Source organism: Panonychus citri, unplaced genomic scaffold (genome assembly GCF_014898815.1).
Source record: "Panonychus citri isolate SS breed McGregor unplaced genomic scaffold, ASM1489881v1 Contig00001, whole genome shotgun sequence".
Lineage (NCBI taxonomy): Eukaryota > Metazoa > Arthropoda > Arachnida > Trombidiformes > Tetranychidae > Panonychus > Panonychus citri.
This window is the reverse complement of record NW_026515406.1, coordinates 402,542-425,176: the sequence shown is the minus strand read 5'-3', so window position 1 is coordinate 425,176 and position 22,635 is coordinate 402,542. Positions and strand designations below refer to the sequence as shown.

Genomic DNA, 22,635 nt, shown 5'->3' with positions numbered 1-22,635 from the left:
AGTTAATTGTTAATATTTGAACAAAAACAAATCATAATTAGGATGATAAGATGATGATGACAAAAGACAAAGATAAACAGAGGAAAAGATCAAGTGAAAACAAAACTAATCATCTTATTTAAAGGAAAATCATTTCGTCGTTGTTGATTAGTTTGTTCATTATTTTAGTTCAATTGTTAATCATGTCTAATTTACTAATTGCTGTTTTAAGTTTAATTTCCGTGAGCCTGGTAACATGTTCATCGATCTCTGGTACTCATCAATCACGATCTGTGACCTTTGATGATAATTATTATGTCGAAGGTGTAATTGTCCTTCCATACGCTGAAATCCATGAAACATTTACCGCTTATTACGATGGTCAAGGTAATCGAAGTCGAATTGATTATTATGGTGACCTGGTGTTGACCCTTCAACGTGGGATGTCAACTCGGAAGCCGATGATCTGGAAGGTATAAGCTACAAGATCGCTTACAATGTGGACTCATCAGGTAATCCAGGTCGAGTTTGCTTCCAAGTAAATGGTTCGTCACTCGATCCCGTTAGACCTCAATCAGCTTTACCCGATTTAAGTCCATTCAATTATCAAGGAAATGATAATTGTCCACAATTTGATTCACAATTAAAGGGAAGTGAGACCTGTGAAAAATATTCTTACACGATTGTTAACGGGGAAAAGAAAAGTAAATATACTTTTTGGTTGAAACGCGATCAGACCAATGGGTCACCCATTCCAGTCCACTACGATATGGAAGGATACAATTCGTTGTTTGGTTCACATTACGATCGATACCAAGTGTCTTATAAAAATTATCGACCTCAATCAGTCTCAAGTTCAGCCTTCGAATTGACGATTAACATGACCTGTGGCTCTTTCCCTGGACCTGGTGCTGGTAAAATTGCTCATCTTCACAATCCAATGTCCGAATTTATCGCCGATGAGGATAAACGAGAATCACAAGTGACCAAAGCTTTCGAATCATTCAAGGCGACTCATAATAAAAATTACGAAAACTCATTGACCGAGGAAAAGAAAAGAAACTCTTTCCGACACAATCATCGTTTCATTGAATCACATAATCGACGAAATGTCAACTACAAGTTAAAGGTTAACCATTTAGCCGATATGGAAGATTCTGAACTTCGTTATATGAGAGGTCGATTGAGCACAAAGGGTTATAACGGAGGTTCACCTTATATACGATCTGAAAAGAAACACCGACCATCAATTCTTGATTGGAGAATCGCTGGAGCGGTGACCCCAGTCAAAGATCAGGCTGTTTGTGGATCTTGTTGGTCATTTGGTACAATCGGTACAATCGAAGGTGTCAATTTCGTTAAAACTGGACATTTACTCCGTCTTTCTGAGCAGCAATTAGTTGATTGTAGTTGGGATCAAGGAGATAATGGTTGCGATGGTGGTGAAGATTTCCGAGCCTACAAGTACTTAATGAGAGCCGGTGGAGTTTCCCTCGATGAAGATTACGGTTCCTACTTGGGTCAAGATGGTAAATGTCACGATTCTAAAACACCTAAGGCCGTTAAAGTGACCGGTTTCATTAATGTGACCTCAAATGATCCCGAAGCCTTGGAATTGGCTCTATTTGAAAATGGACCAGTGACCGTGGCCATTGATGCCTCACAAAAAACTTTCTCCTTCTATTCCCATGGTGTTTATTACGATGATAATTGTGGTAACACTCCAGACGATCTTGACCATCAAGTACTCGCCGTCGGCTATGGTCAACTTTACGGTCAAAAGTATTGGCTAATTAAAAACTCGTGGTCAACCTATTGGGGTAACGATGGTTACATTTTAATGGCCCAGAAAAACAACAATTGTGGTGTAATGACCAGTCCAACTTATCCAATAATCGCTTAAATCAAGCCAACAATTAACCGTTAACATCAATACGAATCCAAATTAAATCAATTTCCAAACTCCATCTGAAACTAATTCTAATAAATTGTCGACAATTAATATTTTCCAAATGAAATAATAAAAGAGTTTTAATCTCTACTTGTAACCTTACATATATTTCATCATCATTTTCTTAATTGTTGTCTTCTTTTTCATCCTTAATTGTTGTTGTGTTGCTGCTGTTGTTTCACTTTCGCAATTTGGCAACCTCTAAACGTCTTAATTGTAGTTAATACAACAATTAGATATATTTGATGATTGTTATTAATATTATCTTCTTGAGTGTTTGTTCACCATTACAATCAACAGTAAAATCTTGAGGAAAAATGAAAAGATTAAGAGGTTGAGAAATTGATAAGATAATTAAAGAGGATTATTTGTTGATGATGATGAGAAAAGGAAGATGATTAAGATTGAGTGAGTTAAATTGTGATGAAAACAAAAAGCGATCGTTATAAATCAGCTAATTGTTATTAATTCTTTCGATCACCTTAGTTTTGTTATTTTGATTACTCTCCATCTCTCTCTCTCTCTCTATGTGTGTGTTTGTTTGTATTGATTACAATCAATAACAATTATCGTCTCTCGCATTTTGATTGTGATCATCTTTCAGTATAATTGTTATCATCTAATTGTTGATAATTGTTATATTTATTGTATTTAAGTGATTGTCCATCATCATCATTAACCAACAAGAAAGTTACTTTGTGTCTCTCTGACAATTTACCTGAGATTAAAAATTTTTCATTCTTTTTATTGTTCAACTTTTTTTCCACCTTCAAGTTTGTTAATTCATTTAATTGGTTGACCATTAGACTGACCATGTCGCACGGGGAAAAGGCTGTTGATTTGGATCATCTAATTAACTCATTGAGTGAACTATTTAGTACCGATCTTGTCGATATCGAAAAGGTCAAACAATTAATGTCATCGTATCAAAGTAATCCCAAAGAATGGCGGAAATATGCCCACTTTGACCGTCACAGGTAAGACTTAATTACTACTCAACTTAATTGTCCACTGATTAGATGATTAAACAATCAAATTGTCCATCAAACCTTTGAATACATTGGGAATGAGTTGTTAACATTGAGGAAGAAAAAATTTCACTAATTGAGTTTTTTTGTTCAAATCGAAAATTAATTTCTAATTATTAACTGTTCCTTTGGTTGGTTATTAATTGTTAACAATCATCAAATTGTGATGATGTAAGGTGGAAATTAAGTATTTTCCACCTTGAGAACTAACCAAATGCACAATTAAGATAATGGTGATTAAAATTTTTACGCTAAGATAATTGTATCTCTTTGATTTTATCATCATCATTATCATGATTAACTAATTGTTTTCAAATCAATTGATAACTTTTGCCAGGATTAATTATCATCATCAAGGATAAATGTTATTATTATAAGAAAACATAAACTCTCAAACAATTTAAATACAACAACAACAACAATAGAGACGATTAGGATTAACTAACGTTTACATTGATTTGGATTAATTAATTGATTAGATTAACAATTATCTTTACAACAATTTAACAGGTACACCAGGAATCTGGTTGACACAGGTAACGGTAAATATAATCTCATCCTATTATGTTGGTCCCCTGGTCAAGGGAGTAGTATTCATGATCATGCTAATTCCCATTGTTTCATGAAGGTAATTAACTTTAATTTTAATTGTTCCATGTTGATTAATTGTTTTCGTAACTCAATCAATTGGTTTTACGTTTTTCTCAAATCCATTCAGAAATTGATCTCAACTCATCTGATTGATTGAGTTGATTAAATCTTGAATATGTTTAGTGTGATTATTTTTTCTTGTATCTTTTTGATTGTTTTTTTAATGATGATTACAATTTGTTAATTGTTAATTAGATTATGTCTGGATCACTTGTTGAGACACAATTTCAATGGCCTGAGGATAAAGAGGTAACAAGTGATAATGATTATGATGATGAGCTGAAAATAATTTCATCAACAACTTACAAATGTGATCAAGTAACTTACATCAATGGTAAACAAAATTTGTCTTAATTGTATTAATGATTTAATTATCATGATAATTAATTACCTTACGATAATAATTAACCCACTCTTTACCACTTTAAAAGTCACCTTAAGATTAATTGTTGATTGTCACAAATGAATAAACGATTATTATGAGAATGAAAAAAAAAAGTTTTTCTATTAACATTAAAAGTGATTACGATTACGAGACAGAGAAATAATAATTTGACAATTAATTAGACAACATAATCAAGTTGATTGTTGTTGATTAACATTTATATTTAGAGATTAAATTAATCAGGTAATAAGATGATAATCAATTTGACATGATTAAAACTCAATGACATTGATTTGTTGTCGCGATTATTATTATGACGACAATCATTATGTTCATTTAATCAGTTTGGTGGTTTGTGGTTGGTAACAATTAGCTAATTGTTTTCTAATCGATCTAATTTTCTTAATTAGACTCAATTGGTCTTCATCGAGTGGAAAACATGAGCCATGTCGAACCTGCGGTCAGTCTTCATCTCTACAGTCCAGCGATCACTAATTGTCGCATCTTCGACCAGCGAACAGGTAAAAGTACCCAAGTTTCGGTGACATTTCATAGCGAAAGCGGCATTCGAACTCCATTCAAGGTAAAGAAAAACTTTTTTTCGAATTTTTTTCAACAACTTTTTTTTTCTTAATTGTTTTTGTTTTCTTTTTTCTCTCATTTCTTAATCACTTTCAGGTAACCGAGAAAAAAGGATTCTTATTATATGAGAGTAATGAGAAAAATGGAGGAGAAACTTTAATTAACTCTACTACCGATAATTTAATTGCTTCCAACGTAATCAGCCAAGGAAATTAATTGTTTATCATTGATCATCGGAAGCGATTATTATTTGTTATCAAAATATTACTTTTACTGTGTCTTAATTATTTCCGTCAACTTTTGTCAACAACAATCAAACTAATCATCGTCTCTCATTTTTCAATTAACTAATTTAGAGAGATACAATTATGTGAAATGGTTAATTGTTAACTCATTGATAACTTTTTTTTTCAAATCTTTAGACAAATATTAAATATTATTTACACACAATTGGAATTGATTCAATTTTTGATTCATCTCTGATTTTAATTGTTCATTGAGATTTCATTCAATCAATTGATTAATTTTCGTGATAACTTTTGATGGGTTAATGACTGATAATTAGATTGAAATTAAAATTGTGACAATTTATTTGAAAATCTTATATAAATTGTCATGTCAATTATGATGATGATTAACTTGTTGGTTAATTAGTCAATTATTATATTGCTGAGTTGGCATTTGAACTGAATTACTTAATTCATCTTGATTAATATTAATCAAAGTTAATGGTTGAACTTACGACTTGGAGTCCAAAGGATAATCATTTGATTTTTAATTATCCTTAAGGAATTAACAATATCCTTAAGTTTGATCAGCCAAATATCACAAGGATTAACTCAGACAATTAGGATTAGGATTAAAATTAATCAAAGGGAAACAAACAAAAATCAAATCCTTTTTAAAATCCAATGGTAAAAGTTATATCAACACTTACGATGGAAATAACCTCAATAATTTAATCAACTCACCATTTTCAACTCTTTACTTTAAACTAAACAATCAATTTAAGTTAATTTTGTAAATTACTTTAAATTAATTCTAATCACTTGAATTGTAATTGAGTTTATCGAGAAGAAGAGGAAAAAGCTTAGAAATGAAACAAAAAGTTAATCATCTAAACGAAAGTCACATTGGTCAGTTATCGTGTTTCACTGATCAGAAGATAATCTTTAATTAAACGGTGATCAACAAGCAATCAGCTAATCCATAAATCAGTTTACAATTAAAAGCGAATCAATTTAAATTTAAATTATATTGGAATCGAATAGCTGCTGCCATCTAGTTACTTTTTTTCGAACTAAATTTTGTTCTCTTTTATTTTTCTCTTTCTTTTTGTCTCTTTCTCATTTTAAATCTTTAACTCTTAGTGTTGAATTTATTATTGGCTTTAATTAATCTTGATCAATATACTAAATTGTAATTACTGTTTCCTTTTAATTTCTTTGTTTTTTGTTTGTTATTAACGTTCCCTTGGTTTACTTTAATTATAACTATTAAGGTTTTCCTCTGATTTTGATTAGTGTCTCTCTCTCATTGTTTTTTTGTTTTTCTTTTCCTTAGACCAAACTGGCCACGCTTTTGTATCATGAGCTTGTCAACCTATGGACCCAATTCACAGGGAACCCTAACATTTCATGATCCTGAGGAAGCAAATGAACTGATTGGAGGTGATACCCAAGGAACTGATTTCGATTTTACTGATTTCACTTTACCCACTTTGACTCAAAGTCAATGTTCACAACCGCTTACCGGAGGAGCTGGTGCTTCACTTATTTCATCCTCTTCACTGGATAAAGATGGTTCCATCAATGTAAGTTCTTCCTCCATGAGATTCAGAGAAATTTCAAACTAGTCAAAAAATTCTTTTTGTAGAACAAACAAAATTCTAAAAAAAATTGTAAGGCCTTTTGTTACATGTTTCTCTTTTTTACCTCCGTTTTGTTTTCTCTTCTAAAAAAGTCAAGATGAAAGTAGAAAATTTTTTGCTCTTTTTTTTCTAAAAAGAAAAGATTTTGAAGGTTTTCTTCTTTATGAATAATTTTACCCATTTAATTAGGTTTACTCAGCTTATTCATCTTTTAAATCAATTAGCTTTTAATACACTTTCAAATAGACACAGACGCCATTCGTTTCTCTTCCTCAGTGTGTGTACATTTTAATCTCTCTTTCTCTCTCTTTCTCTCCTTTTCTAGTTTATATTTTCTTTCTTTTGTTTGTATTTTTCTTCTATTTAGAGAATATAATTGTTTACGCTTTTTCCTCTTCTCATTTTAACCTATCAACAGGCACATAAGTCAGGAGATTTGGGCTTACAGAATGGAGATATTACCGCTGTTGCTCAGGTATTTGGAGAATTAAATTTTGAAGAAGAAGAGGAAGACCAATTTTACAACAAAGATTTACCTGATCACGCGTGTAAATACTGTGGTATTCATGATCCTTCTTGTGTTGTTCAATGTAATGTTTGTAAGAAATGGTTCTGTAATGGCCGAGGTAACACCTCTGGAAGCCATATTATCAATCACCTTGTACGAGCTAAACATAAAGAGGTAACCCTTCATAAAGATGGTCCATTGGGTGAAACTGTTCTCGAATGTTATAGCTGTGGATGTCGTAATGTTTTCGTTCTTGGCTTTATTCCTGCTAAAGCTGATTCGGTTGTTGTACTTTTATGTCGACAACCTTGTGCTGCTCAGAGTAGTCTAAAAGATATGAACTGGGATTTAGAACAATGGAAACCTTTGATCAATGATCGTACTTTTCTTTCATGGTTGGTTAAAATTCCCTCTGGTCAAGAACAATCAAGAGCTCGGCAAATAACCGCTCAACAGATTAATAAACTTGAAGAGCTTTGGAAAGACAATGTTGATGCCACTTTTCAAGATCTTGAGAAACCTGGAGTCGATGAGGAACCTCAACAGGTTCTCTTAAGGTATGAAGATGGTTATCAGTATCAAAATATTTTCGGTCCTCTGGTTAAAATGGAAGCCGACTACGACGAAAAGCTAAAAGAATCGCAAACACAAGATAACATTGAAGTACGATGGGATATTGGTTTGAATAAGAAAATAATTGCTTACTTTAATATCGCCAAATCGGATAGTGATATGAGATTGATGCACGGAGATGAACTTCGTTTACGTTATTTGGGCGAACTGGATAAACCCTGGTCTGGTGTTGGTCATGTAATTAAGATCCCCGACAATTACAGTGAGGAGGTTGGAATTGAAATGAAAAGCAATATCTGTGTACCAACCGAATGTACATCTAATTTTGTTCTTGATTTTGTCTGGAAATCAACATCATTTGACAGGTAATCTTATTATCAAAATGATCTCTCTCAAAAGTTTAACCTATTCGATTTTATTTCTTTTGTTATATCTTAAATTGTGAATCTAACAGTTAATATATTGATTTTTTTTCCTCGCAATTTTCTTAGGATGCAAGCCGCTCTTCGTCAGTTTGCTGTTGATGAATCTTCTGTTTCTGGTTATATTTATCATCGTTTATTAGGCCATGAGATTGATGATGTTATCATGCGATGTAATTTACCTAAACACTTTTCAGCTCCAAATTTACCCGAATTGAATAGATCCCAAGTGATCGCTGTTAAACACGCTCTTCAGCGGCCATTGTCTTTGATCCAAGGTCCACCTGGAACTGGTAAAACTGTTACTTCAGCGACAATTGTTTATCATCTTGTGAAAACGGGTAACACTCCGGTTTTGGTCTGTGCACCGAGTAACATTGCTGTTGACCAGTTGACTGAGAAAATTCATCGAACTGGACTAAAAGTGGTCCGTTTGTGTGCTAAAAGTCGTGAAGCAATAAGTTCACCTGTATCTTTCCTTGCTCTTCACAATCAAATACGCAATATGCAAGGACATTCAGAGTTACATAAATTACAACAATTAAAAGATGAAACTGGTGAACTTTCATCAGCCGATGAGAAACGTTACCGAATGCTTAAAAAAGCCTGTGAACGGGAACTATTGGAAGCCGCTGATGTCATTTGCTGTACTTGTGTGGGTGCCGGCGATCCAAGGTTAATTCGTTTCAAGTTCCATTCAATATTGATCGATGAGAGTATGCAGGCCACAGAACCAGAATGTATGGTTCCCGTTATTTTAGGAGCTAAACAACTTGCACTTGTTGGTGATCATTGTCAATTGGGACCCGTTGTTATGTGTAAAAAAGCCGCTCGAGCGGGTTTATCACAATCTCTTTTTGAGCGTCTTGTTGTTCTGGGCATTAGGCCACTTCGATTAGAAGTTCAATATCGTATGCACCCATCGTTGAGTAAATTTCCATCAAACTTTTTCTATGAAGGTTCCCTTCAAAATGGTGTCAATCCCGATGATCGTAAAATGAAACGGGTCGATTTTCCATGGCCTCAACCCGATAAACCAATGTTTTTCTACTGTTGCCAAGGTCAAGAAGAAATTGCTGGCTCAGGAACCTCATATTTAAATCGAACCGAGGCCGCACTTGTTGAAAAGATTACAACTCGATTCTTGAAAGGTGGAGTAAGACCTGAACAAATCGGTGTCATCACTCCTTACGAAGGTCAAAGAGCATATTTGGTCCAGTATATGCAATACAATGGATCTCTTCATGCTAAACTTTACCAAGAGATTGAAGTTGCAAGTGTTGATGCTTTTCAAGGAAGAGAAAAAGATTTAATCATAATGTCCTGTGTACGATCAAATGAACACCAAGGAATCGGTTTTCTTAACGATCCATGTCGTCTTAATGTCGCCCTAACTCGTGCTCGTTATGGTATAATTATTGTTGGTAATCCAAAGGTTTTATCTAAACAACCTCTCTGGAATCATTTGCTTACCTTTTACAAAGAAAACAAAGTTTTGGTTGAAGGGCCATTGAACAATCTAAAAGAGAGTATGATTCAATTTAGTAAACCTCGTAAAATGTTAAACTCAATCAATCCCGGAGGCCATTTCATGAACAACACAACTTTTGACGCTCGTGAGGCAATGATTCCCGGAAGTATCTATGACAGGTCAGGAACTGCAACTACTGGAAACCGTTACAATGGATCGTTACATTTAATTGCTGCAGCCGCTGCTGCAGGTAACACTGGACCACCACCACCCAATGTTAACCATCCTTCATATTTCCGTGCACACGATCAAATATCGTACATTAGTCCAGAACGGGCTCAAGCAGGAGCAGCTCTATCCAACCTTCCAGTACCTATTGGTATGTTTATGAATATGATTCATATACCACCTCGATTTTACAATCAACATCAACAAGCAATGCAATCACAACGTCAACAGCAACAACAACAACAACAGCAACAACAAGGTATCCTTGGTGAACAAAGATCCAAAGGTTCAACTACTGGTCGACTTAATCGTCTTAACAGTAATCAACCTCCGCACACTTCACGATCAACTAAATTGGAAAATGGTTCATGTCCAAATAGTCAACCAGCGAGTCAAGATATCGGTGGTTCGTCTTTCTCTCAAGGTCCATTGACTCAAAATCAATTGTCAATGAGTCAAATCAGTCAATTACCTTATCCATCATTATCTCAACATCCTTTCTCTCAACCTGGACTTTCACAGACTGAACTCTCTCAAGATCCATATTTGACCGATCCATATAATTTCTAAGTGCTACCGTTTACAACAACAACAACAAAAAAAGAAATGACCTGCAGACCAAACAAACAAAAAGAAAATCTAATATCCCCCTGACAACTTTGGTGGATTGTGCATTTTGTTTTTTTCTTTGATTTATAAATGTGAGAATGTGAGAAAACAATTGGGTGATAATTGAAAGATGAATCTCACTCGTGGAAAAAAATGCAGCACATCAACACAAACACACACACACACATACACACACAAACAAGCAAACAAGCAACACTCATTTAAGAAACATCATTCATCAAATAAACACACAAATAAACTACACACACACAGACACAACAATCACTCTTTAAAGCGAACGCAATCCCAAACAAAACAGAAAATGGCCTGAATGGTAAAAAATAAAAGTTCCTCAGGAAAAGAAAAACTTCTGGAATCGTAACTTAAAGACCATGATAGAAACGAGATGAACAACATTTAATCATAGTTAATATCAAACAAGAAGTCATTTTAAATTATAAAGAGGAAATCTTGTTACCAGGAAGATAATAATTCGCAATTGAATTGAAAACCAACTTTGAACGGTCACTAATTACCTGGAGAGAGAAATGGAAATATTCAATGATTTAAAAAAAAGCCAATAGGACTATCAATGTGATTAAGATTTCGAGTCGATGACAAATCTAATTTACATATTCGTGGTCAAAATTTTCTGGAAACTCTTGTTGATTTGGTCATCGTAAACCGGTATAATAGCTATGGGGCTATTTCTTTGAAATTTATCATCTCACTAATTATCTTCGCCTCCCTCATCTTCCTCTAATTAATCTAACCTCTCTCTCTCTCTCTCCCTCTCTCTTAACTATTTGGATCCTCCACTCTCCTCCTGATCATCCATCTTTCAAATGATTTGGAAGATTGGAAATTAAAAAAAATCAAATACAATGGATTTAAATTGTGCAGTGGTAACTGGGAACATGCATGAAAAGCAGAAATCAAAAATGAAATCAACTGAATCAAGAAATTGAAGATTAACTGCTAATTTAATTAACAATAATTTCCCTCCATCACTTGACATGAAAAAAAAATCAAATATCTAACCGATGAAAACTGAATGAAATTAAATGAGAAAATTGAAATTTACTATTTACAGGAAGAGAAAACAAAAAAATCAAACTAAAATCTTGGTCTAATTATTATGATATTTGTTTAATTAATTGTAACAAATGATTCGTTGAAATGATTACGAAACAAAAGAAATTAATTGAAATTAAAGATTAAGTTGAAAAGAAACACTCAACGATAAGTAAATTAACTACAATCAACTAATTGTGAAAAGAAAAACGATCACTTTAAGATATTATAATTGTAATCGAATCACTGATTTCCTATTGATCATCAACTGATCATCATTAGTAATTAAAGTCAAGTTGTTAAAATACTTGAACAATTTGTATCCAATTGCTTCTGATACGCAGGTTATTAACTTAATCAAATTGTACACAATCAACTTAATCACAATGATTAAGATACAAAGTAAAAAGTATAATTAATTGTCCTTCCTTGAGGGTGAATAGAAAATCCTTTTCTTGTCTTTGTCTCTACAATGGATCAACAATCAACGAGTAAACAAACTGAACAATTAACTAACCATTGATCCTTGGAAAGTTAATCAATCAAGAAAAAAAAATCAACAACAACAACAATTAATTAACATGAGATTTTATTTACTCACAGAAATTAACAGAATCAAAGGAAAACCTTGAATTAACTGTTCCAACGAGAATAACAATTTAACATGTATTGGTGATGATCAGTAAATTGTTGATTTAATAGTTTATTAAATTGTCTATAATTTGATTGTTGTGAACAATTGAATTGAACAACAACAAGTGAAACAATGAAAGGTAATTAAATTTAATAATAATAATAAGGAAAAGAAATGAAAAGTTTTTCTTTTGATTAGAAAATTGTGATTTTTAATTTACTTTTATTAACAACTGGATTAAGTTTCAACAATTAACTGTTAGTGAGTGAGTGTGTGTGTAAGATTAAAGTTCAAGACAACAATTTAATGATAATCAACTATTAATAATTAACCACAAACCTGAATATAAGTGAAGGTCAATCCATTTCAAATTTACCTTTTAATTCATGGTCAAGTTAATTGTAATTTAGGTTAATTTATGTTTTATTTATATTAATTGCTGAAAACAAGATAAAAATGTATTTCAAGGATCAATAGTAATTAAAAATAAATTGTTGTGTAAGTGTTTATGTTTATTAATCACAATCAACCAAATTAACTTGACTGATTTTATTTGCATCTTTTTTGTTTTCTTTTGATCATTCAATTTACTTATCGTACAATTGATTAAACAATTAACTTATTTGATTGTTTTTCTTGATTAAATAATAACATTGACCCGAAGGGCTGGTAAAGTTAATTGTTGTTGATTAATTCAACAGTTGTCATTAATTGTCATAACAGTTACAATTATCAACCAATAAATTTTAATCATTTTTGAGGTTTTTTTTTCAGAAAAAATTTTCAAGGTAAAAATTTGTTATCTAAAGGAAACAATCAGTTAATTGTTGAAATTAAATCAGTCGCCGATAATTGCTACTGTTCATGTTATTAATGGTTAATTATAATGTCTAACTTAAATTGTAATCAAATAAAGGTTCAACTGTCTGAATGATTTAGTGAAGATTTTGTGATCAGGTAAATAATTAATGTAAATAATTAGTTGACAATTTAATCATCAAGTGTAATCATAATGTAGTGATTAAGTTTAATTGTCAATCAAAAATTTGACCAACAAAGTTTGTATCAAATCAATATAAAGATAAAATTTATTATTTCTCAGAATTAACAATCAGAATTAATTGTTATTATCAAGATATATTAATAATTACCGATGAAATTGATTGATTGATTTCCAAGAAAAAAAATCAGCACAATTAGCTAAATATACTTTGTGAATTTAATTGTTTGATCAGCAACCCGGATCCTCTGTAATCACAATGAGAAGACTAATTGTTATCAAATATAATTCTCAACCATCAAGGAATTTAAACAATTAACAATGAAACAGTTAATCAATTTATCAATCCCAATATGACATTGAACAAATAATATAAATTAGGCTAATTGATCAATCTAATTTGGTTATTATTAATAATTATCATTATAAACATTACATGTAAATTGTATTATTATTAATAGAATCAAAGAAAGTTGTTTTTTATGATTAAAATGGGAAAACTAATTGTTACCTGTGTATTAATTACCATGATTGTTTCATGTTTAGCTGATCCTGAGCGACCAGGTAAATATCTTAATCATGATCGAACGGTGATTAATTGTGCTAAATACAAGCGAGAAGCTAATCAACACCAATGTGTCCTTTCACCAATCAATGTCGAGGGTCCATTTTACCTTCCCGATGACCACGAGCGATCTGATATAACCGATGGTCAACCAGGTATTCCCTTGGAATTAACAATTAACCTGGTCAATTCAAATGATTGTAATCCAATGGGAAACATGTACGTTCATATTTGGAGTGCAAATGCCGTAGGTAAATATTCAGGTGTCGAAAATTTTGGACCATCAGAAGAGTTTGATAAAGGTCAAGGTGGACAACATCCCGAACCAGGTAAAGGTAAACCAGGACCTGGTTTACCTGGAAGACCAGATCCAGTAACCGATGAGCGATTCCTCCGAGGTTACCAAGTGACCGATTCCAATGGTCAAGTCAACTTTAAGACCATAATTCCCGGCTGGTATTTTCCACGTTGTCTCCATATTCATATTGAAGTTTATCCCAAAAATACAACTGAAAAAGCGGACATTTTATTTGTCGGTCAAATTTACTTCAAAACCGAACTGGCCAATGAGCTTAAACTGATTGACCCTTACTCGGCCAACACCAACCCGATAACCCTCAATGAAAACGATGATCTTTTCACGGAAAGACACGGAAATGAGACACTTCTTAATCTAATTAACCATGGAAACAACTTCTCCACAACCATCACCTTTGGTATTAACCCTGAGGCTAAAATTGAGATTGAAGTTTAATCCTTTACCTTTTTTCAAACAATTAAATTGTTTATTTTTAACATTATTAAAAAACTTTTCGTGCAATAAAATTGTATGTGTGTCTTTTGATTGCTTGAAATGATTAGATTACAATTAAATCTAATACACTTGGTTTAGTTTTACAACGTTATTAATCATTGATTAATCAACAGGTTATAATACTTTTAATTACTAATCATCTGTTAATTGATCGTATTGTGAGTGGATCAAATTTACAACTACAATTTATTATAAAAGACAATTAGATTATATTAATTGGGTCATTTTATTTTTAATCTTAGATTGATTAACTTTTTTTTTACTAATTGTGTTTTAATCAATTGTTTTTCTATTCTATTATTAATTGTTGTCAACTCATTTAGATAATCGTCATGTTCAGGTTGTCGTTTTTAATTGTTTCGCTTTGGGCTATGTAAGTTTATCGATTGTTGTTGATTTTCAATTGGTTCGTTACGATTTATTATTAATCTCATTTCAGATTAGCGATTGGTCAGTATTGTCTCTGTGAGAATAATGGTCAAGATAAACGTTCTCGAATACGAATCACTCGTGAAGAATTGGCTCTCCTTCATAAAGAGGCCATAAGGGAACATGAACATCACCTTAATCTACTTCGAAATCAGAATTCTAAGATTCGACCATCATCTTCTTCTTCTTCTCCATCTTCTTCCGAACCACCGATAACCATGGATTCAACTGAATCGACAGAATCGACAGAATTTACTCCCACAGAAAAACTATTGATTCGGAAAAAGAGGATCGCCGATGATTCTAATCAGTAAATCTACTTGAAACTCTCTCTCTACATTTCCATTAAATGAACTCTGGTAGATAAATAAAATTGTAATTTCGAGAGAGAAAAAAAAATCTAATAATAATCATTGGAATTCTAAATAAAATATAATCTATTGATCTGTCGGAACAATTAATTTGAAATTTCTTTTATGATGATGATTGAGATTCTTTTTCATCTGGACAATGGTCATTCCTCTGGAAGGTGAAAAGATGAATGACTTTTAGAGTGGAGCTAAGAGTCGGTTTAAAGGGAGAATTAAAGTAAATCTCTCTCTCTCTTTCTCCTCGAAATAGAACCAGAGGGTGAGTATGTGAGTGAGATAGAGAGAGAGAGTTGATTTCCCGGTAAAACGAGAAAAATGGGAGAGAGAAAGAGAAAGAATAGAAAACCAAAAAAAAAGAGAGTAGAATTTTTCTCTCAGTTGAAGAAACTCTTTGGCCTTTGTTTATCTCCAAAGTTCTTAAAGAATTAATTATCTTTCACTGTTTTTAATTCTTTTTCACTAATTAAAAGTTGAACAATTAATTCATCAATATCTCAACGTTCTCATCATCTAATCAAATCATTTCATCTTCGCCTTCATCTCGATTTTTGATTCTCTTTTTTTCCTTTTCCTTTGCTTTTCTTTCAAGACACTCACTCACTCACTCTCTCATTAAGGAGAATAGAAGAAAACAAAAAAAGAGAATTTTTTTCTTCTCTTTCAAATTGTTTACCTGTTTCATTGTTATTCGGATTGTGCTTTTTTCTGATATATTTCATTCATTCATTCATTCATTCATTGTGTGTTTATGTGCGATACCAACATTACATCAACGCAATAAAGACCAACCAAAAAGTGAAGGTGAAAAGGTTGTTTGGTAAGTTAACAGTCAGGTCAACAATTAACCTGATTTTGTTAATTCTATTGACAATTGATTTGGATACACATAAAAATCACTGTGTGAGTGAGTGAATGTATCTATTGTGTGAATGGAGTAGACAAAGATTCCAATACGCTGCCTTTTAATTTACTTTCACTTTTCCCTTCTAATTGTTTGTATACTAATTCACTCATCATCATTTTCAAACCTTCTCTCTCTCTCTCATCTACCTTTATCATCATCATCATCATCAACTGATTCCAATGCTGTCTCAATTGTGACTACACCTTGATTCGCTTCTCACCATAATTTCAATTGTTTACCATTCGATTTAATCACTTTCACTATCACTTTGTGTTCCTCTTTTTTCACTTCGTTTCTCCTCTTTGTTCAATTTCTTGATAGAATTCAATTATTTTCTACTTTCACTTGTAGATTATTTTCTCTCTCTCATTCTCTGTGGTGATCATGATTTGATATGTAAGCGAATTAATTTCAATTATCTTCCAACAATCAAGATAAGGAAAGTTGTCATCTAAAAACACGCTCACTCTTTTTACATGAATGATAATCATCAGGAAAATCATGGAAAACATTACAAACCAATAAGTTATTAGAATCTCAAACCTTTTTATATTCGTCTCTCTCTCTCACTCACTTACTCTCACTTTCTCACTACTCTCACCTGATCAGGTATCTCATTTTAATTAACTTTCGCTGAGTTTTTTTCTGCTTCCAATTCTTATTATGATTTTGGAAAACAAATCTTTCCTTGTAACTCTTTACCATTAGAACTCATCTCACTTTTTAGAAAACTAAATTTACTTTGCTAATCTAATTAACTATCGATCCTCGTGATTAATTAACTGATTGTTTGACTATCAATCTGTTTTCTCTGTGTAGCTATCATTTCCTATTTCTATTGTATCTTTGTGAACAATCAGCAAAAAAGAACAACAATTAACAAGTTAATTCAGTTTCTGTGCCATTGTTAATTGTTGGGTGAATGTTACATTTGTGTGCCTTTCTGTTATATCATTAAATTGTTAATCATTATTAATATTATTTTTTTACCTTCGACAAATTAACCCAAGGACAACAATTCTAATTGTGATTATTATTTTTCTCTCCAAAAACAATCTAGAAGAAAATTAATTATGGATAATTCAATTGACGATTCGAGCCAAACCTTTCGTTGTCCATTAGCTGATGCAAATAATAATACGACCAATGGTTTAACAACAACAACAACAACAACAATTAAAAGTCCTTTTTGTGATAATGATGATAATCTAACCAATTGTGATTCTCAACAATCAACTAATCCACTCTCATTGATCTCAAAGTGTTCACAACGAGCATTCAAAAGTGATCCCGATTCCCCTTGGACTTGCCCATCAACTAATTCACCTCAACAATCAACCAACAAACACTGTAAATATCATAGCAATCAATGTTTACGTAAACGGGAACCAATGGACAAATTTGATTCTAACGATGAATCAATTAATTGTGATGATTGTGAAGACGATTCAATGTTATTGGATATCCCACCAGAATATGCTCGAGATGATATCGAATTGATCGTTGATTTGTACATTTGGTTTGAAAAGGTTCGATCTTTTCTATTAGGATTATTATGTTAATCTAATGATTAGAAATTCGATGAGAACTTTGTAAAAATTTCAACCATCAACAATCATCAGTGGATTTGATTGTTGCCTCGACTCTTCAAATTATCATCAACATGAACAACAAAAAGATTAACTATCAAACTCTTAATAGTTATAATCCATTAATTTTATACTAAACTAAATTAGATGGTCAAGAAAACAGCTAATCTAATTGAAGAATTATTTTTTTAACAATTGACCAACTTAAGTTGTAATCAACAAAACCACTTGTTAATTGTTTATTTCATATCATTTTGTTTCCACTCAACAATTAAACTAATTGGTGTTTAAAGAAACCGGGTAAACGATTCTGCTACCTTGATAACCAGAGTAAAGAAATGAATGTAACAGGTAGATGGACATTGTCCAATGGGCAGTGTCCAAGACACTACAACGTGTTGTCCGATTTACCATTTTCTCGGAAACTTTTGAGTTTTAGTTTTTTTTGTGATTGTTTGTTTTGAGAGAGAAAAATGAATATATTGAGTAAAATGAGCTTATTGACAATCTGTATAAAATCGGTGCCATTAGGATCGAGGAGATTGTCCTGAAATCGGGTGCTCGTTCACCGATTTACATTGATTTACGCAAGGTGAATAGTTATCCTGCTCTTCGTCGATCAATGTGTTTGTCCATGTGGTCAATGATGAATGATCTTGAATTTGATCACATTTGCGGTGTTCCATTAACAGCAATTCCATTCGCGACAATAATATCGGACAATCATGACGTTCCAATGTTGATGAGACGATCAGCACCAAAAACATACGGAACCAAATCAATGATTGATGGGGAATTCAAATCGGGTGATAAAGTGATGGTTTGTGAGGACATAATCACCAGTGGATCGAGTATCATGGAAACAATTGAATCTCTCAAATCAGTTGGTCTGGTGGTTGAAAATGCTTGTGTTTTTGTTGATCGAGAGCAAAAAGGCAAAGACAACCTGTTAAAAAGCGGAATAAAAGTCAGGTCATTTTTGAAAATTTCCGACATTTTAAATCGTCTTGTGGAAAAAGGGATAATGGAGGAAAATGAAAAAATAAAAATAACAAATTGGCTCAAAGAAACACCAGTCGAATCATCAACTAATTAGATTGACGATCAATATTTATGTGTATGAAAATAATGAAACAATAAATGCAAAAATCAATTTAAAAATCACCAACAATTTGATTGTCATTTCCTCTCTCGTGTTAGGATAACAATCAAGGTAAGTTTGTTTATCTACAAAGGGGAAAATCAAATTTCATCCAAATTGCGATTAAGGTGAAGCTCCTTCTTCAAACTACCTGTAAGCATCATCATCATCTTCGGTCAACCATTTTTTTTCTATTCTAAGCATTGGCCTAATTTTAATGTTCTTTTATTCATTTATTGGTCGTTTATCATCAACATAAGTTCACCTTTTTTGTTTACCTTTGTGTCTCTCTCATTGGTCTTAAAAAATGTTACGAAAACGGAAGGATGGTAAACAAATAGGTAAATTGATTGATGGTAAACAAGCAATTGAATTTTCTGCAAAATCTCATCTTAATTTTATCACATTAATTGTTACAATTATCTTAATTGTAACAATATTTACTGCAAGGATTGATTACAAATTAACCAGTAATCGCAAAATAACAACAAGTGACAATAAACCAAGAGTCTGGATTGCTGGAAGAAATGTTAGTTAATCAACTAATTGTAGTGATCATCATTTTAATTGTGATTGTTTCTGATTACTTGTAGATGGAATCTGGTTACTTAAATCATGTTATCGAGGCTTTCGATCGCCTTGGCTACCAAAGGGTCGATGGATTAACTCAAGATTGGGATGTCCTCTGGTCACACGATTATCCATTTGGTAAAGAGTTTTTTACTTCACTTAAACCTCATCAAAAAGTAAGTTGATCAACAGTTAACCAATCAATAGATTATCAACCAATTAATTTCTATTGTATCTTTGTGAACAATCAGCAAAAAAGAACAACAATTAACAAGTTAATTCAGTTTCTGTGCCATTGTTAATTGTTGGGTGAATGTTACATTTGTGTGCCTTTCTGTTATATCATTAAATTGTTAATCATTATTAATATTATTTTTTTACCTTCGACAAATTAACCCAAGGACAACAATTCTAATTGTGATTATTATTTTTCTCTCCAAAAACAAGCTAGAAGAAAATTAATTATGGATAATTCAATTGACGATTCGAGCCAAACCTTTCGTTGTCCATTAGCTGATGCAAATAATAATACGACCAATGGTTTAACAACAACAACAACAATTAAAAGTCCTTTTTGTGATAATGATGATAATCTAACCAATTGTGATTCTCAACAATCAACTAATCCACTCTCATTGATCTCAAAGTGTTCACAACGAGCATTCAAAAGTGATCCCGATTCCCCTTGGACTTGCCCATCAACTAATTCACCTCAACAATCAACCAACAAACACTGTAAATATCATAGCAATCAATGTTTACGTAAACGGGAACCAATGGACAAATTTGATTCTAACGATGAATCAATTAATTGTGATGATTGTGAAGACGATTTTAATTGTGATTTTTTCTGATTAATTGTAGATGGAATCTGGTTACTTAAATCATGTCATTGAGGCTTTCGATCGCCTTGGCTACCAAAGGGTCGATGGATTAACTCAAGATTGGGATGTCCTCTGGTCACACGATTATCCATTTGGTAAAGAGTTTTTTACTTCACTTAAACCTCATCAAAAAGTAAGTTGATCAACAGTTAACTGATCAATAGATTATCAACCGATTAATTGCTATCTAATCAACAGGTTAATCACTTCCCCGGGTCAGGTTATATCACCAACAAAGTGAGTTTGGCAACGACTTCAATGCCTCATATACCAAAAGCTTTTCATCTTCCCAAAGAAAAGGATAAGTTCATTTCCTATGTAAGTTTATCCAAATGAACTCGAACTCGAACTCAAGTTCAACAAGTGGTTGTGAACTCGAAATCTTAGGCTGTATTTCTCTCTCTCTCTCTCTCTCTCTCTCACTCACTCATCTTTTGATCTTAATCTATTTTATCTCAATAGGCCAATGCTAATCCAGATAGATTATGGGTGAAAAAGAGCAACAACCACCGAGGGATTAGAGTTGAAAAAATTGACCAAATGAATTTAGATGAGACTGGACACTTTGTTCAAGAATATATTCAAAATCCACTTTTAATCGATGGAAAGTAAGTTGATAATATGAATGAGAGTAATTAGAACTGATTGTAAATGATTTATCTATTTGTTAGGAAATTTGACAACTTATTCGAAATGGTTCGATTGATTTTTTTTATTTTATTAATCGATGAAAATTTCATATCAACTCGAGGATATTTTGTTTCCACTCAACAATTAAACTAATTGGTATTTAAAGAAACCGGGTAAACGATTCGGTTACCTTGATAACCGAAGTGAAGAAATGAAATTGGCAGTCAGGCCTGACACATGAACGGAGCCGGTGGGTGAACAGTAGATGTCTCTAGTCATGAACGAGATGTGATTGGCCACAACGTGTTGTCCGATTTACCATTTTCTCGGAAAGTTTTGAACGAACCGTTTGAGTTGTGACACTTTTTGATTGTTTTAAAAGTAAAATGAAAGTATTGAGTAAAAATGAGCTCATTGATAATCTATACAAAATCGGTGCCATTAAGATCGAGGAGATTGTCCTGAAATCGGGTGATCGTTCACCGATCTACATTGACTTGCGTCTGATTACTGGTTATCCCGATCTTCTCAAATCAATGTCTTCTACCATGTGGTCAATGATTAAAGATGTTGAATTCGATCGAATCTGCGGTGTTCCATTGACAGCAATTCCATTCGCTGTGGCGATGTCTTTGGACAACAATGTTCCAATGGTGATGAGACGATCAGCACCAAAATCATATGGAACCAAACAGTTGATTGAAGGGCCGTTCAAATCGGGCGATAAAGTGATGGTTTGTGAGGACATAATCACCAGTGGGTCAAGTATCATGGAAACAATTGAATCTCTCAAATCGGTCGGCTTGGTGGTTGAAAATGCTTGTGTTTTTGTTGATCGAGAGCAAAAAGGCCACGAGAACCTGTTGAACAACGGAATCAAAGTGAGGTCATTCCTGAAAATGTCCGACATTTTAAATCGTCTCATGGAGTCCGGGATAATGAAGGAAGATGAAAGAATCAGAATAAGCAATTGGCTAAAAGAAACACCCGTTGAATTATCAATTGAATAGACTGATGAACAATCAATAATAATCATTCCAACGTATTTTCCAATTAATTGTAATTGTTATAATCTTATCGTGTTTATAAAGAAACAATTAATGAAGCAATAAATTCAAACATGTGAATCAATTTGATAATCACTAACAGTTTGATTGTCATTTTCTCTCTCAGCTTATGGTTAAATAACTTCCTAATTGTAAAGTTGTTAATATGAATGAGAGTAATTAGAACTGATTGTAAATGATTAATCTATTTGTTAGGAAATTTGACATCGGATTATATGTAATCCAAACGTCCATTAATCCACTTCGAGTTTACATTTACGATAAAGATGCTCTTCTCCGTTGGTGTGGAAACAAATATCAACCTTTCAATTCATCTGATTATGATTCTTATGTTGTTGGTGATGATTACACACCAATTTGGGAGGTGAGTTAATTGTTTAGATAATTGAATGAATCGATTAACTTTCCTTTCATTTTGTCTTTTCATCCTTTAGATGCCAAGTTTGAGTAAATATTTCAGTGAATTGAATTACAATATGAAACAAACTTTGAACATTTACTTACGATCAATTGGTTAAGACCCTCAAGTCATTTCAAATGTTTACCGGGAGAAAGAAACACCAATGGGACACCGTTTAGGTCTAATATTTTTCGCTCATTCGCTTTCCGCACACCTGCGCATTGGTGATTCTTTTGTTTTGTTGACTCAGGTGAAGAAATTAGATTTGGTTTGTTTTCCGAATCACCATTTTCTCCGAAAGTTTTG

At 32.6% G+C, this 22,635-nt stretch overlaps 7 protein-coding genes and 1 pseudogene across 10 annotated transcripts; all 8 read left to right on the top strand.

Moving 5' to 3' along the window:
* Nucleotides 1–129: 129 nt before the first annotated feature.
* Nucleotides 130–2,032, top strand: LOC128397538 (digestive cysteine proteinase 2-like; annotated as a pseudogene).
* Nucleotides 2,033–2,322: 290 nt separating this feature from the next.
* Nucleotides 2,323–5,026, top strand: LOC128397558 (cysteine dioxygenase type 1-like). The gene is made up of 5 exons (XM_053358299.1): nucleotides 2,323–2,907; nucleotides 3,469–3,586; nucleotides 3,805–3,943; nucleotides 4,405–4,577; nucleotides 4,673–5,026. Exons 1-5 carry the CDS (start codon nucleotides 2,744–2,746, stop codon nucleotides 4,790–4,792), a joined length of 714 nt encoding a protein of 237 aa, XP_053214274.1. The 5' UTR covers nucleotides 2,323–2,743; the 3' UTR covers nucleotides 4,793–5,026.
* Nucleotides 5,027–5,882: 856 nt separating this feature from the next.
* Nucleotides 5,883–11,490, top strand: LOC128397513 (regulator of nonsense transcripts 1-like). 2 transcript variants are annotated; one of them, XM_053358249.1, is made up of 4 exons: nucleotides 5,883–5,995; nucleotides 6,140–6,389; nucleotides 6,865–7,892; nucleotides 8,019–11,490. In XM_053358249.1, the coding sequence occupies exons 2-4, from the start codon at nucleotides 6,165–6,167 to the stop codon at nucleotides 10,216–10,218; spliced, it is 3,453 nt and encodes a 1,150-aa protein (XP_053214224.1). In that variant the 5' UTR covers nucleotides 5,883–5,995; nucleotides 6,140–6,164; the 3' UTR covers nucleotides 10,219–11,490. The 2 variants fall into 2 exon arrangements, with proteins under 2 accessions (XP_053214224.1, XP_053214231.1); XM_053358256.1 differs by lacking the exon at nucleotides 5,883–5,995 and having other exon boundaries at nucleotides 6,002–6,389.
* A 1,760-nt stretch (nucleotides 11,491–13,250) lies between these two features.
* On the top strand, nucleotides 13,251–14,355 carry LOC128397547 (uncharacterized). Its single transcript, XM_053358288.1, has one exon. It carries the CDS (start codon nucleotides 13,448–13,450, stop codon nucleotides 14,282–14,284), a length of 837 nt encoding a protein of 278 aa, XP_053214263.1. The 5' UTR covers nucleotides 13,251–13,447; the 3' UTR covers nucleotides 14,285–14,355.
* Nucleotides 14,356–14,483: 128 nt separating this feature from the next.
* Nucleotides 14,484–15,249, top strand: LOC128397567 (uncharacterized). Its single transcript, XM_053358310.1, has 3 exons — nucleotides 14,484–14,502; nucleotides 14,668–14,717; nucleotides 14,784–15,249. The coding sequence occupies exons 2-3, from the start codon at nucleotides 14,677–14,679 to the stop codon at nucleotides 15,085–15,087; spliced, it is 345 nt and encodes a 114-aa protein (XP_053214285.1). The 5' UTR covers nucleotides 14,484–14,502; nucleotides 14,668–14,676; the 3' UTR covers nucleotides 15,088–15,249.
* Nucleotides 15,250–15,496: 247 nt separating this feature from the next.
* On the top strand, nucleotides 15,497–17,933 carry LOC128385819 (uncharacterized). 2 transcript variants are annotated; one of them, XM_053344749.1, is made up of 2 exons: nucleotides 15,497–15,961; nucleotides 17,109–17,933. In XM_053344749.1, the coding sequence occupies exon 2, from the start codon at nucleotides 17,122–17,124 to the stop codon at nucleotides 17,608–17,610; it is 489 nt and encodes a 162-aa protein (XP_053200724.1). In that variant the 5' UTR covers nucleotides 15,497–15,961; nucleotides 17,109–17,121; the 3' UTR covers nucleotides 17,611–17,933. The 2 variants fall into 2 exon arrangements, with proteins under 2 accessions (XP_053200724.1, XP_053200730.1); XM_053344755.1 differs by lacking the exon at nucleotides 15,497–15,961 and adding an exon at nucleotides 15,999–16,444.
* Nucleotides 17,934–18,271: 338 nt separating this feature from the next.
* Nucleotides 18,272–18,733, top strand: LOC128397142 (uncharacterized). Its single transcript, XM_053357828.1, has one exon. It carries the CDS (start codon nucleotides 18,272–18,274, stop codon nucleotides 18,731–18,733), a length of 462 nt encoding a protein of 153 aa, XP_053213803.1.
* A 5-nt stretch (nucleotides 18,734–18,738) lies between these two features.
* On the top strand, nucleotides 18,739–22,502 carry LOC128385795 (probable tubulin polyglutamylase ttll-15). Of its 2 annotated transcripts, XM_053344716.1 has the most exons (6): nucleotides 18,739–19,307; nucleotides 20,213–20,365; nucleotides 20,431–20,550; nucleotides 20,695–20,840; nucleotides 22,125–22,293; nucleotides 22,364–22,502. In XM_053344716.1, the coding sequence occupies exons 1-6, from the start codon at nucleotides 19,086–19,088 to the stop codon at nucleotides 22,445–22,447; spliced, it is 894 nt and encodes a 297-aa protein (XP_053200691.1). In that variant the 5' UTR covers nucleotides 18,739–19,085; the 3' UTR covers nucleotides 22,448–22,502. The 2 variants fall into 2 exon arrangements, with proteins under 2 accessions (XP_053200691.1, XP_053200699.1); XM_053344724.1 differs by lacking the exons at nucleotides 22,125–22,293; nucleotides 22,364–22,502 and adding an exon at nucleotides 20,904–21,241.
* Nucleotides 22,503–22,635: the final 133 nt, after the last annotated feature.

Bases quoted from the DNA above. Each gene is read 5' to 3' on its own strand.
- LOC128397558 (XM_053358299.1), top strand. From the start codon at position 2,744: ATGTCGCACGGGGAAAAGGCTGTTGATTTGGATCATCTAATTAACTCA. The intron at 3,944-4,404 runs GTAAACAAAATT...TTTCTTAATTAG, and splicing joins TCAAGTAACTTACATCAATG to ACTCAATTGGTCTTCATCGA. The intron at 4,578-4,672 runs GTAAAGAAAAAC...AATCACTTTCAG, and splicing joins GCATTCGAACTCCATTCAAG to GTAACCGAGAAAAAAGGATT.
- LOC128397513 (XM_053358249.1), top strand. From the start codon at position 6,165: ATGAGCTTGTCAACCTATGGACCCAATTCACAGGGAACCCTAACATTT. The intron at 6,390-6,864 runs GTAAGTTCTTCC...ACCTATCAACAG, and splicing joins ATAAAGATGGTTCCATCAAT to GCACATAAGTCAGGAGATTT. The intron at 7,893-8,018 runs GTAATCTTATTA...CAATTTTCTTAG, and splicing joins AAATCAACATCATTTGACAG to GATGCAAGCCGCTCTTCGTC.
- LOC128397547 (XM_053358288.1), top strand. From the start codon at position 13,448: ATGATTAAAATGGGAAAACTAATTGTTACCTGTGTATTAATTACCATG.
- LOC128397567 (XM_053358310.1), top strand. From the start codon at position 14,677: ATGTTCAGGTTGTCGTTTTTAATTGTTTCGCTTTGGGCTAT. The intron at 14,718-14,783 runs GTAAGTTTATCG...ATCTCATTTCAG, and splicing joins ATTGTTTCGCTTTGGGCTAT to ATTAGCGATTGGTCAGTATT.
- LOC128385819 (XM_053344749.1), top strand. From the start codon at position 17,122: ATGGATAATTCAATTGACGATTCGAGCCAAACCTTTCGTTGTCCATTA.
- LOC128397142 (XM_053357828.1), top strand. From the start codon at position 18,272: ATGTGGTCAATGATGAATGATCTTGAATTTGATCACATTTGCGGTGTT.
- LOC128385795 (XM_053344716.1), top strand. From the start codon at position 19,086: ATGTTACGAAAACGGAAGGATGGTAAACAAATAGGTAAATTGATTGAT. The intron at 20,551-20,694 runs GTAAGTTTATCC...TTATCTCAATAG, and splicing joins AGGATAAGTTCATTTCCTAT to GCCAATGCTAATCCAGATAG. The intron at 22,294-22,363 runs GTGAGTTAATTG...TTCATCCTTTAG, and splicing joins ATTACACACCAATTTGGGAG to ATGCCAAGTTTGAGTAAATA.